General features: G+C 36.0%; 2 protein-coding genes and 1 long non-coding RNA gene across 3 annotated transcripts in view; 1 reads left to right on the forward strand and 2 right to left on the reverse strand.

The window, feature by feature from the left end:
• The window catches only part of LOC136799314 (uncharacterized), a 159,651-nt gene that overhangs the window by 93,109 nt on the left and 47,937 nt on the right, over positions 1–18,605 (forward strand). The gene's annotated exons all lie outside the window — the stretch shown is intronic.
• LOC136799308 (pseudouridylate synthase RPUSD2-like) lies at positions 454–10,719 on the reverse strand. The gene is made up of 11 exons (XM_067056014.1): positions 10,564–10,719; positions 9,285–9,406; positions 8,537–8,567; positions 8,010–8,079; positions 7,378–7,544; positions 6,798–6,846; positions 4,593–4,685; positions 3,327–3,463; positions 2,407–2,552; positions 922–1,689; positions 454–562 (listed from the first exon to the last, which is right to left on the reverse strand). Exons 1-11 carry the CDS (start codon positions 10,694–10,696, stop codon positions 497–499), a joined length of 1,782 nt encoding a protein of 593 aa, XP_066912115.1. The 5' UTR covers positions 10,697–10,719; the 3' UTR covers positions 454–496.
• On the reverse strand, positions 13,496–14,822 carry LOC136799309 (GPI-anchor transamidase-like). Its single transcript, XM_067056015.1, has one exon. The coding sequence runs from the start codon at positions 14,630–14,632 to the stop codon at positions 13,610–13,612; it is 1,023 nt and encodes a 340-aa protein (XP_066912116.1). The 5' UTR covers positions 14,633–14,822; the 3' UTR covers positions 13,496–13,609.

An 18,605-nucleotide genomic window follows, 5' to 3' on the forward strand; every position in this document is an offset into this window, starting at 1 on the left:
TTAGTTCCCCAGGTACATTTGAAAAATTTGGACATGTCTTAAATTGCCCGAGAAAGTTGACACGTCTCCAAAATCACCGTCCACTTTGCTCGATGACGGTTAAAACAACAAAATACCGTCGTCTGTTTAGGTGAGCAAAGGCGATATAAAGCCGTACATCAACTATCGACTTTATTTTGTATCGATTTCACTTACCGTCGCCCTCGATATCCTCCGATACATAAACTCGGTAATGATTGATAAGCCCCAGAGAGACCGTTACAACCATATGTAAACCACTGTTTACTGTCAAATATTATAGGACTGATTGTGGGAAAAAATAGAAGCAAATTAAAGAAAGAACAACCTAAGCTTGAAGATAATCTTCAAGGAAATGTACCGATCAGAGCAGTCTAGCGAGGACCGAGGACGAGGATTTTTTGAAGAGAAAAATAAACATGGAGAATATCATAATCATGTAAAAGCTTTTCTTGTATAATTTTTTATTCTAATTTCGTTAATCTCTTAACCAATCATCTTTCGCCCACTCAGGCAATGTTGTTCTGTATTCGAACCCAGGACCCTGAAAAATGGAAAGGAAAGCCAGGTATATAATTATGAATACTTTAGACAAATAAATCATTTAACACCAATACACCTATGACCAAAATTGTGAGGAGAATGGGTTTGAGCTTACAAGGGAAGAAAGACGGAACACGTCGAAAGTCGTTGCATTGATTTCCTCATACATCTATCAAACCTTAAAGCATAAGGAGGCTGGGTTTGTAATTCGAATATTTCTCTAATTCGAAGAATATTATTGGTCTCTTGAAGATCGAATTAGAGAGAGTCAACTGTATTTTGCATCTGTAAGAGAATCCATGATAAATGTATCAAAATCAATCTCACTCACTCACTCACTCACTCACTCACTCAACGTACCTTATAAGAATGAGCGTGAAGATACATGACAAGTTCGGATTGTTTGGGTAGTTTCCAGGCTCTTTTGCATTCAGTACACGTGGGATCATGATATTGCTCTCCAATATCAAGCGAAGTGTACGACTCCTCTTCTTCTTCAACTTCACCCTCCCTCGCCGTGGTTTCTTCTCTCCCCTCCATCGCCGTGGTTTCTTCGCTCTCCTCCCTCGCCGTGTTTTCCTTTATCTTTCCATTGCTCTCTGTCGTAGTAGTTATGTTTTCTGAGTCTTGTTTTGTTATCTTTCCTTCGCTCTCCTTCCCTGAGCTTCCTTCTCTCTTCTCCGCCGCACTCTCCTTATTAGGATTTTCTTCACATTTTAGAGTAGAAAGGTCTTTTACTTCGCTCTCCATTGCAGAAGATTTGCTTTCCGTCGTAGAGTTTGTTTCACACTCAGTTGAGTATGGCTTCTGAATATTTAAATGACTTAACTCGTCTGAAGTACCGTTCATTTTTATATTGTCTGTTTCTCTCACCCCTTCTAGTGAGCCGCCATTTTGAATTTTACTTTTCTGATTAGCATCAGCGTCTATTGAATTCGAAGAATTAGACGTTATATCTGTTTTTACTTCGACAGAACCCCCGTCTTCTGTCTTTAGCTTTTTCGACTGACGATGATGATGATTATTATTGTCGTTCTCGGATGTTGCCGTAGCTCTATTTTCATCCTGACCACCAGTGGCGTCGTCGTACGACTTGTCCTTACGTGTTCGGATGAGTTCAGCCACCACCTGGAATGTATCAGCAATTCTATTATTTCTCATCAAACAAAATACTTAATCGTTTTGTTTGTACAGATCTAAAAAAGAGCGCCTTCCAAGAGCCCGGTTTTCCGATTTTAAGCCCAATTTTTATCGGTATAAACCTTTCTGTACCTATGAGCCTGTGATTCTAGATATGATCATAATAAACCTATCTCTAGAATATCCTAGAAATACAAGCTAGTTTCACTTACTAGAATTAAAAAAGCTTTGGCTAAGCGCCGATGACGCTTCAGTGCCATCCGCTTTAGCTCAGTCTTCTGACTCAAGGCTTGAATAAAAAGACATAGAGCGTAGAGGCTAAACACACCATCTAAACACGCTATATTGCCGTCAGCCTTATCTCAGCCGTCTGTTTCCAGGCTTGATTAAATAGACATATATCGTTGAGGCTAAACACACCATCTAAACACGCTATATCGCCGTCAGCCTTATCTCAGCCGTCTGTTTCCAGGCTTGATTAAATAGACATATATCGTTGAGGCTAAACACACCACCTAAACACGCTATATTGCCGTCAGCCTTATCTCAGGCTTCTGATTCCAGGCTTGATTAAATAGACATATAGCGTAGAGGCTAAACACACCACCTAAACACGCTATATTGCCGTCAGCCTTATCTCAGCCTTCAGAATCCAGGCTTGATAAAATAGACATTTCCAGGCTATACCCATCACGCATTTCAAACCTTTTTGACATCAATCTCTGTCCCTTTCTTTCCACCACCTTCACCCCAAGCTGTGGCATGATTGTAAATCGGATCGTTTAGAATGGGGTGACCAAGCCATTGCAAATGGACTCGTATCTGATGCATACGTCCTGTACGTGGTAAACCTACACCGAATAAAGGATTGGAAATAAACAATATTTAATCTTACATGTTAAAGGTTTTGTTTTTAAATAAGAGTGATATCGTTTGCTTACTCGTCAATTTTAATTTACAAGCTTTTTCACTTTGGTTTGAAACGGATGTGGAGCAAGATTGGTCAGAAAGAGGAAATAATAACCATTTTTTGCTTATATCAGCATGATATAACAATAGGTAGATACTGTCCTGATATAAAATATGTGTCTGATATGAAACGGGTACACTTATGTGAAAAATGAAACAAAAGTCTTCTTCTTCGGAAAGAAAAAGTACGGAGGCTAACCTATCAAGTTTTCTAAAAGTGAAAAATCACCCGTGACGCTCGTGTACAAGGACTAAAGATCCTTTTGGAAATAATACAATAGAGTCTCTTTAACTCAACCTCCTTAACTCGAACAAGTTTTATGGTTTTTTCAGCTAACAATGCCTTTTAAATGTTAATCATAATTCGAAATATCCTTAACTCGAACAACTTTGTTTTACCCGTGCGGTTTTCGAGTTATGGAGACTCTACTGTATATATGACCCCCACCAGGAATTCACCTATTAGTAGGATTAAACATAATAGAAATTGTAAACAAAGAAGTATATCAATAGAGATCTAAACCAAATGAATGTTTAAAGCACAGCTGATTGGCTTAGATTTCGAAACTCTATTGTTTCATTTAAAAACCTCAGTGCAAAAAAAAAAACAAAAAAAAAAAACACTAATAAAGAATGAAGCATGAGAATCAACTTACAACGAACCAAGCTGCTTTTACCATTGAACGATATCTTGTGAAAAGTGGTAGAGCATGGCTTCCCGTCTACATGAACTTGACAAACACCGATTTTATGAGACATGGTTAATAACGGCTCTTCAACGACAATACTTTCACTACAAAAATAAACCAAAGTGAACGAGATTGATTGATTGCACTGGAGTTGGCAATTATTCAATAACAGCTCATTACATTTAGCGAACTTATTTTGGCGAGAACTAATTTTGGCGAGAACTAATTTTGTCGAACTGTTGGCAAGAACTTATTTTGGCGAATGGTCAAACATTTTGTAAATTTGGCGTGATCTAATTTTGGCGAATGACAATAATCTAAATATGTCCTTTTTTGCCTTATTTTGAGCTATTTTGATGAATTTAAGTGGTTATATTGAGGCAAAATACAAAAAAAATTCATTTTGGCGAGAACTTATTTTGGCGAGTGAGTAAAATATTTAATTTTGGCGGAAACTAACTTTTAGCAAATTTTGTCTAAACTCACCAAATTTGCCAAAATTAGTTCTCATCAAAATAAGTTCCCTTTTTAATGGTTTGGAAAAAATTGTAACAAGAGAATGTGAGTTGACTGTAGAGAATATCATGAAGTCCGCAGACCTGAAATAAGAGAAATGACAAAACAACAACCAGAAGCTTTGCGCCAAATTCAAGTTAATTATTTTTGAGTCTCCAGTCTACCCATAGGTTTTGAGGATCAAGAAAACACACAGACAAACAGGTGCGAAATTTATAACCTGTCCGGTTTCATTTGGATAATGTTTTTTTAATGAGCACTTTATATTCATTGCTTAGTAATGAAAAAATAAGGTTTAAAACCGTTTTCTTTAAAAGTCGTTAATAGTGAAGTTAAGTAAATCGGTAAAATCACAACGACGAACGAAAAATTAACAGGCTAGTGAGTTTCAACCAATCAAATTTCGTATTTTCACTAGCCTGTTAAATTTTTCGTCTGTCGTCGTGATTATCCTGGTATGCTCAACCTCAGTAATGATGGGCGGACTATAAAGTTTGAACATTTTTGATAGTTTCTTATGATCATTATTTTTCAACTGAGAGCTGCTGTTCACGTGACACAAAAATTCTCAGACTCAGAAAAATTCTATAAAAAGATTCTCAGAGACTAAGGTAAGTCAAGAAAAAATCTATTACATGGGTAAAACTTTTGTCGACAAAAAAGAAAAGAACTCGAGAAAAGAATTTATATGTTGCCAAAAAACAACTTTCCACTTACCTAGGGAAATCACCTTCGACGCGAGCGTAATATTTTTTCTCCACATTCCGTCCGTGAACTGCTGTCTCCATTGCTTTAGCTTTCTCTGGTGTTCTGAAAGGTAAAGATTTTGCTCTTTGTTTCAAAATAGATAAATGTGTTTTAGTAGGGGCCACTATGTCGCGAAAAAGCTTCCCGTGTGCAGCAGCTTGTGCAAAGGGATTTTATGATTGAATATTGTTCCTTGAATGTAGAAGATCAAAATTTGAGAGGTGGGGCCGGGTGTGACCACCGGTTGCCATGGAAACTGACGTCATTGGTTACTATGGCAACCAAAATAAAAGGTCGTCAAAATTGAAAATTTTTTGTTTCATTCGAAAGAGCATGAAATACTGATAAAGAAAAAGGTCACAACCTATATTTGAAAATGAATATATCAGGAGATATAAAGGAAATAAGGCAAAATGATGTCATAAAACGATGACGTCATCGAAAAATCAAAATTTGCCAAAATTCAAAATTTTTGGTTTTTTGGAAAGAATACCTTCCAGTGAACAAAAAATATTATTACGAAAAAGTCTGAAAATCCTTTTTAAGAAGTCTATGAGCAAAAATTGATATTTTTAAATTTTGCCTGTAATGTGCTTGCTTGGGCAAGATCCAACCTGATCCAACCTTCGACAGGCAAAAAATGAAATTGTCAATTTTGACCAATAGACTTTTTTTAACGAATTTTCAAACGTTTTCGTAATAATATTTTATGTTCACTGGAGGGTCTTCTTTTCAAAAAACCAAAAATTTTCGAATTTTGGCAAATTTTGATTTTTCGATGACGTCATAGTTTTATGACGTCATTTTGCCTTATTTCCTTTATATCTCCTAATATATTCATTTTCAGATATAGGTTATGACCTTTTTCTTCATCAGTTTTTCATGCTCTTTCGAATGAAACAAAAAGTTTTCAATTTTGACGATTTTTTATTTTGGTTGCCATAGTAACCAATGACGTCAGTTTCCATGGCAACGAGTAGTCACACCCGGCCCCACCTCTCAAATTTTGATCTTCTACATTCAAGGAACAATATTCAATCATAAAATCCCTTTGCACAAGCTGCTGCACACGGGAAGACATAGTGGCCTCTACTATTTTTTTTTCTCTCGCCGAAGAAAAGGGGATAAAGACCATTTTACCTGATAGGCCAACAACCTCGTACCCCGTGTATTATCGGCTTTTTTTATACTTACTGATACCTACTCTCTGCCAGAGTGTATCTCACGTTTATCGCTTCGTAGTACACTCTGTGCGCATTGTCTGTTTGATAAAAAATTTCCCCTACGGAGACCTCTGCGATGAAGTATGTTTTTTAAATAGCAACATTTCTCTCATCGTATCCCCTCTCTCACCAACACTCCTTCGCAGCGGTCAGTTTGAAGACAATGACTTTGAATTTTGAAATATGCCGTAGATATCGGGTTTGTGTACAGACAACTGATACCCAAATGATATTCTCTGGCGTCCATCATTTATCGTAAATAAAGCCTGGTTACACGTGGACGAGGTTGGGTATCTTATTCTGCTTCTGGCCAGCGATTCATCCGTTGTGAAGGATTCAAAAATACTATTGTAAGTTGGTCTAATGTCGACACCCCTCTTCTAGTTCCGATATTCTTCTTTAGAGAAAAGTATTGTGAGAAGGTCAGAATCACTGATAGACAAAAGATTTTTTCCTCTCTTATCGCTAAGCAAAAACAAAAATATAGTTTCAAAGATACTACCGTGAGTTTGTCTAATTTCGACATCCTTCATCTAATTTCGACACCCTTCTTTAAAGATAGGAATAATAGGAAGGTCAGAATCACTGATAGACAAAAGATTTTTTCCTCCCTGATCGCTAAGCAAAAACAAAAATATAGTTTCAAAGATACTACCGTGAGTTTGTCTAATTTCGACATCCTTCATCTAATTTCGACACCCTTCTTTAAAGATAGGAATAATAGAAAGGTCGGAATCACTGATAGACAAAATATTTTTTCTAAGCAAAAATATAGTTTCTCTATCAGCAACTCCGACTGATGTATTATTCCGACCGTCTTTTTATTCCCGACTCTGAAGAAGGGTGTCAAGATTAGATGAAGAGTGTCAAAATTAGATGAAGGGTGTCGAGATTAGACCAGCATACGGTATTTAATAATTGAGCTCGACAAGTCAAAATAAATAATACTGACTTGGCGAACATAAGTATACCAGACGTCAAACGGTCGATTCGATGGATCGCTAAAACAAAAGGAAAGAGTAAAAACGATCGGATGATCGAAGAATAATCAAGACAAGTATAGAGGCTTTTCATGTTTGGTTAAGTTACGTAACTTCTACCATTATGGAAGCAAACATTCGAATTACGTAGAAGGGATCGCCTCTGCAAATTCGAACGTTTGCTTCCATAATGCCGGAATTACGTTAAAAAAACTCTATGCCTTTCAACATGCGTATTGTAGAGATGTGAGACGTGACCCAACACCGATTAAGATTCGCATAAAAGATGGATTCAACAATTAAGTATTTCCATACTGTTTACCGCAACACGGTCAGTCGAATAGGCCACTTCATAGTCACAAAGCGTGATGGGTAATCAGGGCCACTGCGCGCTAATGACGACTAACCATTGGTCTAAAGTTTTGAAAAATGTTGAAAATCTTCAATATAAAATCTTCTCTAATTCGATCTTTGCGTCTAACCAACCGGAAGTCGTTCCTAGAGCGCAACCAGTCCTGATTACCATTATGGCCCACAGATAAACATACATACTATGCAGCCGCTCTAGCCCATGGTCTTTTCCAAGAATGAAGACCACCGTATTATGACGGTACCGGCCACAGGGATGGACCGGTATGGAAGCTGGTTTGTTGATGACAATCATATCTTGGTCGTTCTGTAGAAATTCAAAAGGCTCGTACACAACAGGTGGCTCATGTCTAGAGATAAGAAAAGTGTAATGGTTTTGGAAGAGACGTTTGGAACAGGTTTCTTTTATTGCTTTAATGTTAATTATATATTCTAATAATGTTTAATAATGTCTAATAGGGCTTTTTGAGAACGGACCTAGTTAGAAACATGTCGGGAAAAATCAAATAACAAAAGCTGCATTCTTTTTCACCATTCAACATAATGAACATAATTTACACTATTGAAGTTCTCCTTGTTTTGTCAAGTTCGCATCTGTGGAGGCGATCACATATGCAAATCGAACGTCTGCTTACGTAATTCAACAAAACATGAAACACCTCTAAACCTGGACTATACGATCGAAACCCATGTATCAACACTGCAATGGCTTCATTGCAGAAACCATTTTCAAAAGAAAAAACTCCGATCAAAGATGGCGGATATAGCTTAGTCCAGGGTTAATAAAGGTTAGTGAAAATGTCTCATGGTTTTACCGGTGAACAATTGTCTTGAGGATGTCTTTATTTGTCAACTTTCGATCTCTTGGCACAATCTGATCGTTTACTGTCGAAAGAAAATTATTGGACATAGCAATGAAGGAAGGAAACAAGGAATAAATGTTCAGACGTTATGGGTTCATGTTCATGTTAGGGTTTTCTATACAGATCGAGAGTGTTCATATTGGTTTCGGAACCAGTCCGGAGCAGTTCCGTTTCGATGAAAAAAGTTGAGCGAAACCGTTTCATCTGTCTTGCTATTGTAACGTCTTTATTTTTGACGTTTCAAATTTTGACGTTCGCATAATGTTTATCAGAACTGTTTTGTTTAGGAATGATACGGAACTGAACATGGTCTACAATGAATTCTTAATTCATAAAATAAAAAGATTTGATAAATAACACATTCTAAGAGCTTTCAGCTGCCACCCAAAAGAAAAGTTTCGAAATTTATGAAGAACTACAGCGAGATTTATTTAGGGTACCAAGATATTATCGATAAAAAGATTTTCACCAATAGATACCTTTTATCTTTCCAATCTTGATAGCGTTTTCCTGAAAAACAAACAAAATATGTTACCAAGCATTACTGTGATTAGCACGGGACCACTTATTGCTTTTTGATAGACTTGATTGCGCTGATAAGTGACCCAGTGTAATATATGGCAGACTTTGCTTGAGCACACACCAAATCCATACCACATTACCAGTCAAAGTCCCTTTTTGGAAAAAAAGAGCAGAAAACCATGACCAATAGAATTTTATAAAGATTCAATAATGGCAGAATCCTCTCATCAGAAAGCAAAGTTCAGTAAAAAGTCGACTCTATTCTATACTTCTATACAGTGATGAGCCACCTCCCCCTCCCAGTGATTAGCGTGTGTGGGTTGGGCCTCTTTTTGGTGTATGTGCGTAATAGGAGAACATTTTTGGCGTAATGGCTCTCCCGTGGTTGATTTTGTTACTTTGAGACTTTTCCGACCTGATTGAAAAACCCCATCTCGTCCTCAGAGGTTAATATCTTCTCTTTGAAAACTTGGCCTCTGATACCCAGGATAACCACCCTCTTCTCATAGACCCGGTGGGATTTTATCAGCCAGTGGGGGTAAAAATAATGGACTAAAACTCGATGGGGATTGATATCCCTATGTTTTCTATGGCTGGGAACTCCACTGAAGGGCTGCAATGATACAGTTCATCTTCTTCAAAGATTTAAAAAGTTGAAATCTCTACAAACAGATTGACCTGAAAAAAAAACAAAGATAAATTTACATAATATTGGATGGTTTCCATATGAAATTCTCTTTCAAACAACTCGATCAACTTCAAATTCAACCATCTTTTCTTGATGTGTGCGGTAAAAGTGAAAGGGTATGGGTACACGAAACGCAGTCCTGTAAAAACAAAGAAAATCTTGAGTCGTTTATTATCCGCATAATACAGTAATATTGGTGTTATATGATAATACGATAAATGTTATGGGATAATATCAGTTTGCATAAACTACATACACGCTTTTTTATAAGACACTATAACTAGAAATATACGAGAACATAAGGCTTGGCCAAAATATCAAGAGCAGGCTTAATGGACTCTAAAATAGAAAATAAAAAAGACACAAAAAGGTCGAAGGAATTCATGGATGAAATGAAAAATCGAACGTAAAATTCTCAAAACCTTGGTAAGACAACCAAAACCTTGAAAATTTGGTAGTCTGTAAAGCAATGAAAATAAGAATATACTACCGAAAATAATTTTTTTTTAATTTAGATTTTTAGAATTTCAGGGTCGGTCGGCCTCGTAAAACGACTAATCAAATTGGTCTCGCCTAATTTAGTCTAATTTCAACATTGTAATTTCATTTTCTTAGGAAATTGCATAAAAGAATACTCATTATGAGCATTATAAGAAAATCTTAAGGTTTCAAAAGTTTTGGATGGTCTTATAAAAAATCGTGTAGTCCAAATAATAGTGCACTCATTACTTTAGCATCTATCAAAGCAAGAGGTGAACGGGTTTAATTTTTAATTTAATTTACAAAGATAAAAGAAAAATGTCAAAAGTCATCATATCATATCTTGCTTCGTTTCGAGCGTAATGTAAAACACCCCTGTCTCACAGGGCCGGTGGAACTTTCTTCCAAATTGGGGATAAAAATTCCTATTGAAATCCCAACGGGGATATAAATTCTATTGTTCCAAGGTTAAAAACTCCAGTGGGGATGGTTTTGAAGTATAATTTTTAAACATTGAATATTCAATTTCCCAATCCGAAATTCCAGCGGGGACGAAATTGTTGCCGAATTTTCCAGTGGGGCTGGGGTCCCAGCGGGTTTGTGACACAGGGGTGTCGTAAGGCCTAAAATGCTGGAGCTGTTTATCGAGTAGACTAGTATCTGTAAGCTCATAAATGTAATGACATCAGACATCAGACTGATATCTGATATGTCGTTCGAACCAGTATGAACTATGTAAGGCAAAGGAAACAGACTCAAACTTTTAAAGACACGATGAGATGTGAAATCAAAATAAAACTGTGGAAGATTTAATACCTTTCTTAAAGTAATACTTTGTTTCATCAAACATCTCTTCGTGGAAACCAGGCTTTTTTCGTTTCGGCCGCCGGTCAATTTTCACATGTTGACAATTTTCCTTTTTAACCTCGTTTGTATCCACGGCTGCCATTTTCACTTTTTTTCGTATTTGCTTTTTTATAATGAAAATGATAAAATAATATATTAATGCAAAATAATGCTGCTAAATGCTGCCAAATGTTGGGCATGGCCTAATCTTTTGAGGATTGTAAATAATGCTAAAGTATTCTTGTACAGAAAATTGAAATCAACTGACTGATAACTTTACACTACTACAATTACTATGGATATATTTTCTGCTAAAAGAATAAATAAAATATTTGATTAAAATTTTTTATACTATTTTTGAGATTTTAATATTCAATAAAAAATAAAACTACCAGGGGGGAAGGGTACAGCCGCAGAGTACTGACCCATGTGGCGGTGTCTAACTTTAAATCTCAAATAAGTTAGTATCCGATACTAAGTTTGGGGAGGGGTGGGCATATCACTTCTTTCAAGCAAGTACATGATATTGTTAATATTGGTATTTAGTTGCTAAACTAAAATGGGTATAGATTTATCGATCTTGGCATAAAATGGGTATAGATTTATCGATCTTGGCATAAAATGGGTATAGATTTATCGATCTTGGCATAAAATGGGTATAAATTTATCGATCTTGGCAAGTCATAAAATAAATTTTGCCAATTTTCTGGAAAGAAATTTGCCATTTAAACACTAATAATACATAATACGATATCCACAAGGATAGAATCGGGGCGAGGGTCCCTTTTTTCCTCAAAAAAGTAGGCACCAGGTATTAAAAATAGGGTTGGTGGCACCTTACACAAATATTTCTGTAAATCAGGGTTAGTACCCTATGGGTTTGTACCCTGCGGCTGTACGCCCTCCTAAAACTACCAATGATTCTGTCTCTATACAAAAGAATAATAATAAAAAATAACCGTCACCTATTAGAATATCTGAAAATGTTCTTCGCGGAAAAAAGATTTAGATGTATAAAACATTATCCTAAGTTCAATTACCAAATAATAATCCTAATACACCACAATCCAGACTCACCACAACAAGACATTTGACATTTGAAAATTTAACGAGTAAGAGAAGCTACAATCATGGTTGAGATTGATATATTAATATTTCAGGGAATTTTAATGTTTTCAGATTTCAAAGTTTGGACAATTTCAAAATTTCTACTTATTTCATTGGATATTTCGATTTTGGAAATGGAATCCTCTGTGGGGTTAAAATTTTGCAGGGAACTCCACTTATCTTAAATAAGTTGACTTTGATATAAAGTTAGTCAGGATCATGTTTTGAGTAATAAACAAAGGAGAATGAAATTTTTTAATTCTATTGAAAAGATAATCTAAGCCAATTCTTCTGTTTCTGTATTCGCATTCATTTCATTATCATTCACCGTAAATTTCAATAACGTTGCAAACAAACCACCAACCATCAAAAGACATGCACAGAGTGTGAACATTTGCGTGATACCGTGTGGGCTGTGACTATCGTGTAACACCAATAACACTATACTTGCAATCACGTTCAACGGTACACGAAACCAGTTCATTATAACAGCATGATGTGCAGCTGGCAACACTTTGGTTCTCAGGTAACCCATAGCTGGGAAGTATATACCACAAAGTAGTTCAATCACTAAAAATAATAAATACGAGGTACGGGGATGATTAGCACTAGCAAAAGCTGCTCCACCATTAGCAAACATGACTCCATAGACAACAAAACAAACAATTGTCGTCATTTTATATTTTCTTGCTACAAGATGTTCAAATAAGCTTCCTCCAATCCATATAGAGCACATAAAAGAAGCAAACACGACACCAAGAGGTGGTTCAGCTGGCAGCAAAACTGGCGTCCATAAAAACACAAAAATGTACATGACACTTTCGAACATTGCTTGAACAGCACCGATAAGGAAGATACCACGATTCATAACAATGAGACGTAGTCCTTCAAAACAGCCTTTACAAGCTTGGCCAGATCTTCCATGATTCTCAGACCAGGTGACTTGAATCAGTGCTCCAGCCACAACAAGAAAAGGTATTGCAAATAAAAATGGTGCAACTGGTCCAAATTGAAGCCATTCAGATAACAAATTAGCAATAAAGCCAGCTGTGATTGCAATAACACTGTTATAAAAGGTAGCTTTTGAGAAAGTGACATCCATCCATTCTGTAGGGAACTGATAAGCTTGTGTATGCTCAAACATATACCAAGAATCAAATGCAGAAAAGAGTAAACTAGTTGATACTCCACCTAGTACTCTTCCAAGACATAATACAAAAAAATTATGAGAAAGCTTTGTAAAGCAGCATATTGAATACAAAATAGTAAACAATACGCACACCTTTTTCCTACCAAGTCGGTCAGTAAGTATACCAGTGTATGTACCAAAAACAATACTTGATACAAACCCGCAAACATAAATAATCCCAATGAAAGGATCAACAAAACCATAATCATGATACAATTTATATAAATACGGTCCTTGTAGCCATTCAGCTAATAATGCAAGGAAATAAACACGGAAATATTTTTGTTGGAAATTGACAAAGGCTGGATTGTTGATAACAACTTGGTTCTTCTTTCCTTGCCATAATCGAAACCCAAGCACAAGCCCAATTACCAGTAATATAGATGTCACTCCGTATGCAATAATTAACATCTTTCTAATTTCTTTATTTTATTTTCACTAAATAAAGAAAAGAAATTTATAAAATTTGAGTCCTCAAACAGCCTTATTTCAATACTGTGATCAAATGGTTAAATATTTCACTGTGGAGCAAAAATTTTAAGGATATTTCCCTCAAATTAAAATGATTCGGCAGGAGAAAATGACAAGACAAAAAGCAAACCGGGGTAAAAGCAAAATAAATAATAAGATTTTTGGTTCTATATTGAAAAAATGAAATGATAAGAATTATAAAACGTCTTAAATATTTTACAAGAAAGCTAATCCACAGTTCACCAAATATTACAATGTTGGAATCTGAGAAACAAAAGAATATTTCTTGCTAGGTTGTTTATTGATATTTATTTTGTCTTCAGTGAAAGAGGTCTTATCTTCTTCGGTTTCAAGTTCAAAATCATACTGTTTTGTTATCTCTGTAGAGTGGACACTGCCAAAAAAATCTGTCAACAAGGTCTTATCTAATGGTCTCTGAAACAAATCAGAGCGTACATGGGGGTGTGAGCGTACAAGATAATAATCACTTGTTTGTTCGAAGAACTCTTTCATTGTCTTCTTACTATCTGGTTGAACTCCCTCTAGAAATTGTAAAATGTAATAAGTCCATCGGTCAATGATTGGAACACCAATCTTTGGATCGTCATGGTGAGATAAAGAGTCTTCCCCAACTTGACTGCTAGCAGCTGCTAGAATGTTTGGAGAATAACATTTAGCATGGATAGAAGCTGCTTGACAAGTGTCCGTTAATAACAATAATTCATTGTATCGACCCTTAAGCCACATCTGTTCAAAAACATCAGCTAATTCAATGTTTGTAATCTCCTCTGCTTCTTGAAATTTGAGAAAACCTTCTCCCCCATGCCCAGTAAGATAAACCAAAATATTACTTGTTTCATCTGAGAGTAAACGTTTTGAGCGTGGTGAATTTTCATTGACACGTCCAGTCAATACTCTAACAAGATTTTCTGGTGTAACTTCATAACCTTTGTAATCAACTTCTACATTATCACCATAAACATCGATTTTCTGTTGAACATTATTAAAAACTCGAGCAGGACGTGAATTTCTTGGGTTACAAGGCATTTCATCTGCTAGCATCAATATAATATGACTGTCTGGTATACCTAACCTTTTAACGCTGCGATAAACCGACAGAGCATTTGCAATATGTCTATAATTGAACCAGTATCTTGATGTACATGCTATAACTGCCCAATTATTTGTGTGGTTCTTCCTAGCTCCAAAAACATTTCCAAATTGGGCATGGAGCACAGCAACAAAAATAAAAGTATGAAGCCAAAATTTCATTTCTACAAACTGTTAAAAAAAGAATTAAACTGGGTGACTCAAAAAGAATTAGAACATATATTGATCCACATGTAGACTGAATCAAGTCTTTCTTGGACCAGCTTGAAATCAGTGTTACTCCGGCTAGTTCAAAACGCAGGTCACAGGTCACAGGTCAACAAAGTGCAGACCGAAAAAAAGATAATAAGATCATAACATATACATAACATACAGTTAGTCACACTAGGAAATTTAGCTTTCAGAAAAAACAACATCAGTCATCTACAGGATGTATTTGCACAACAAGGATGAGAGTTACCTGAATCAAGTTCGCAGGACAATTAATTAAAACTTGAAAGTTTGAAACAAAATAAAACGTGCAGCAGCCAAATATCAACCAACCAAATTTTGTCATTCAATTCCCGAGACAGCGCTTCGATTTTTAAGGCCTTGTTTATACGCTAAAGTAAAAATAATTCAGAACATGTAAATGGGTCATTGTTTGAGGTCCGGCAAAATTTCCGGGAAATAGCCTATCCGGCGGTGCGCGGATCTAGGTGGGTTCCGCCTCCCCCGTAGATCTTTTTCTTGTGAAGTTGTTCTTCAAATTAGTTTTCAAGGTTGGCTTGGCTCAAATTTTTTCATCTATGGCTCAAATTTTAGGCAATTTCTCAAAGTTTTTGAAAATGTTAATTTCATTAAAAAGCGCCGGGTTATTTTTTCATGAATCTCTTTAGAAATTTTGCGGTGCATTTTTTTGCTCAAGAGTCAAGGAAACGATATAGCGCTTTCGCAGCATTAATCTTTGATATGCATTTTGGCGGGACGCTAGTGTGACATTAACAGAATCATAAAATCTGATGCAAGAAAAGAGAAAAACACGAAAAATATTTATAATACAGAATGTGATGTGGATGGTGTGAATGGATATAAAACGGCACCAATCAGAAGCTTGTGAGGTCCCTAAGAGAGTGGTTTTAGAAGGATGAAACTAATTAATCATTCAATTGTTATTTTAATGACTTAAAATGACAATTTTTGACAAAAATGTTGACAGAATCACAAAATATCATGTCTTACAAGAGAAAAACACCAAAAATATTTAGCATATTGAATGTGATGATAACAATATGGCTGGATATAAAATTACACCAATGAGAAGCACGTGAGTTCTCTGAGAAGGTAGTTTTAGAGCGATGAGTTTTATTATATGTAACCATCATATAACATTACAAACATTACAATATGTAATATACCTGTTATACGTATAATATGGTTTTAAATTTTCTGGTCTGCGTTATACACGGCGCAAACTGCGAAAGATCGATAAAAGCACATGGTTAAATTTTGATGTTTGAAATGGTTTTATATGGATGAAATTGCTTGAGAATTATGTTTTTTGATAATTCTTTGTGTTTTCCAAACATTTTCCTCTGCAATGACATTGATTAGAGTCAACCTGTCATCACTGACCTGTGACCTGTGACCTGTGACCTGCGTTTCGAACTAGCCAGTGTTACTCTTATTAAAATAAGATTTTAAAATTCAAATTTTGAAGTTTGATATTTTACTTTGGTCAAAAAGTTTCAAGCTACAGTATATAAAAATAATCATTTTCTTGCAGAATTGGCAGTTTTTTAAATAAAAATGAGATAAAATAATTTAGCACATTTTCATGCATTTTGAAAAGGGAATTTCAATTTTAAAAGCTTATACTTGAATGGGATAAACTTTCACGGGGAATAAACTTTCGCGGGGAATAAACTTTCGCGCAGATTAAATTTTGCGGATTCCCCAGATTACGCGGATAACACTCACCCGCGAAAAATCTGCAAAATTAAGTCCCAATGGAAATTTGGAAGGGCCTGATCCGGGAAATATTTCTTAACAAAACTCAGAATATGTCAAATAAATACTGTTTGAATAGTTACTTGCATCAAAGAGGCACAAATAATGTGTATTTCAACGACCAACATGCATGATTTGACAGTAAAAGTCACAAAATCGTGAATATATTGCCACCAATAGTGCTACCAGCGAAATTAAGTCCCCACGAAATTTTTGAGTTTTGTGGATAGGCCTAACCGCGAAATTTAATCACCGCGGAAGTTTATCCCATTAACTTGGCAACTTTGATTAAATTACAAACATTAATAAGAAATCCCCTAAATAAAACCTGTAAAAATTGGCTCCTCATTGATTTCTAATCTAAAAATCACCCGTTAAGCAATTAAATTAGAGAGGAAGATATCCTTTTGTCAGGAAAGGCTTCCGTAATGGTACTAGCAGTACAGTCAAGTATCAATATTTCAGGTATTACGAAAATCGCTACTTTTTGCCGTAATCGCTTTCGTTTTTAACATAAGATTTTAGCAACGGGTACCCCGGGCATTGAGAAAAAATCCTGACATAGAATTTCAAAAAGATTCACGCTAACATATTCTATATTACAAAATACACCTGTTCTATGTTGGGTTTTTTCCTTGGTGTTCTGTAGGGTTAATTATCGTCATGCAAAGTAAATAAAACCCCCTGGAAATTTCTAGGTTTTGATAAGCAAAATACTTACATACTATTGTTTACTTTTCAGGTATTCATCCAATCAGAATTCACGCTCAGAAACTTTCAACCAATCAAAATTCAACCGTGACGCGGGAAATGATCCAATCAGAACCCCGAAGCTAAAGACTTACAGCCAATCAGAATTTGTTAGCGAGCAGTATTCAACGCGTAACACAAAGGCGAAAGTGAAAGTAAAGGCGGAAATATATTCTTTTTTCGACACGATTTGCATATATATTAGAACAGAAAGAAACGCCAAGTTGTCAAAGATTTGTTTAAAACCACCTTATTTTTTGTTGAGTATTGCCTAAATTTATCGAAAAAATATCCTTTTCAACATTAATCTTAAAATCTCTTTTATTGTTAAGTATCCCCGGGGCGCTCAATGCCGAAAGAAAAATAAGCGGGCAGAACCGCCCTCGTAGTTTAATCCTGGGATTGAAAAAACCTGGAGAAAACCTTTTCCATACATATAATGTAGCTACGGAATTTTAAAACACGGCATGTGAAACAAGAGTGAAACAAGATGGCGGAGAAGTAGTGATTGGAGGTTTTTGTAATTAGACAGCATGACAAAGGTTTGTTATATTTTAGCATAACAAAGACAAACTCAGGAGGTAAGGTAAATTGCGTTTTGACTGCTTTTATGTTTTAACTGTTTTCTAATAAAGAATATCTTCAAACTTGACTTCACTGACTGGTTGTGCACATTCCTGTGAAAGAAAAGCAAAATCTTGAGCAATGAAGTTTATAAAAGATTATTCAGTCAATCTTAAATTGCGTAATTTTCATTTTCCTTTAGTTTTTAGTTACTCCATCTGTGATTCTAACAGCACTAAAACAAATCTCTCTGGATAGGGAGACTTTAGCTAAATACTGCCTTTATTTTGTTTTCCCATTGGGATACGTCTTCAGTGTAGCTCTAAAGCTTTAAGTAAGTAAGTCTGCGACCGCAGTCGGAGGCGACCCGAAGGCTCCTCTTTCGATAGCTATCTACCCGAAGGTAGGGGAGGGCGCCACTCTTTCTCCCTGGATTTCTCCACTTACCCTTGATCCTTCTCTTAGTTGCTGAGCATCAAGCAGAGAGGCATCAAGTACAATTTTGGGAATCTTTGGTATGACCCGGCTGGGGGTTGAACCCACAACCTTGCAAACCGTAGCCGGATGCTCTACTACGGTCGCTAAAGCTTTAAAAAAGCATCTAGTAGTATGAAAACCAGAATATGAATCTTCAACAGGAATCAAAACTATAATTATAAAAAAGTGCACTAAAAACAGTTGGTGAAATTTCTTAGCGTCACAGACTCTCAGGGCTCGAAATAACGGTCGGACATCGGACATTGTCCGACCCAATTGCTAAGATGTCCGACCCAAATCGATTCTAGTCGGACATCATGTCCGACCCAATTACTTTCGGTGCCTTCAAAAAATT

This window comes from Clytia hemisphaerica, unplaced genomic scaffold (assembly GCF_902728285.1).
Source record: "Clytia hemisphaerica strain Z4C2 unplaced genomic scaffold, Clytia hemisphaerica genome assembly, whole genome shotgun sequence".
Classification (NCBI taxonomy): Eukaryota; Metazoa; Cnidaria; class Hydrozoa; order Leptothecata; family Clytiidae; genus Clytia; species Clytia hemisphaerica.

Excerpts from the sequence above, each read along its gene's own strand:
- LOC136799308 (XM_067056014.1), bottom strand. The coding sequence starts at position 10,696 with ATGGCAGCCGTGGATACAAACGAGGTTAAAAAGGAAAATTGTCAACAT. Across the intron at positions 9,407-10,563 it reads AAAGTATTACTTTAAGAAAG|GACTGCGTTTCGTGTACCCA; the intron begins GTATTAAATCTT and ends TTGTTTTTACAG. Across the intron at positions 2,553-3,326 it reads TAAAAGCAGCTTGGTTCGTT|GTTTACCACGTACAGGACGT; the intron begins GTAAGTTGATTC and ends TATTCGGTGTAG.
- LOC136799309 (XM_067056015.1), bottom strand. The coding sequence starts at position 14,632 with ATGAAATTTTGGCTTCATACTTTTATTTTTGTTGCTGTGCTCCATGCC.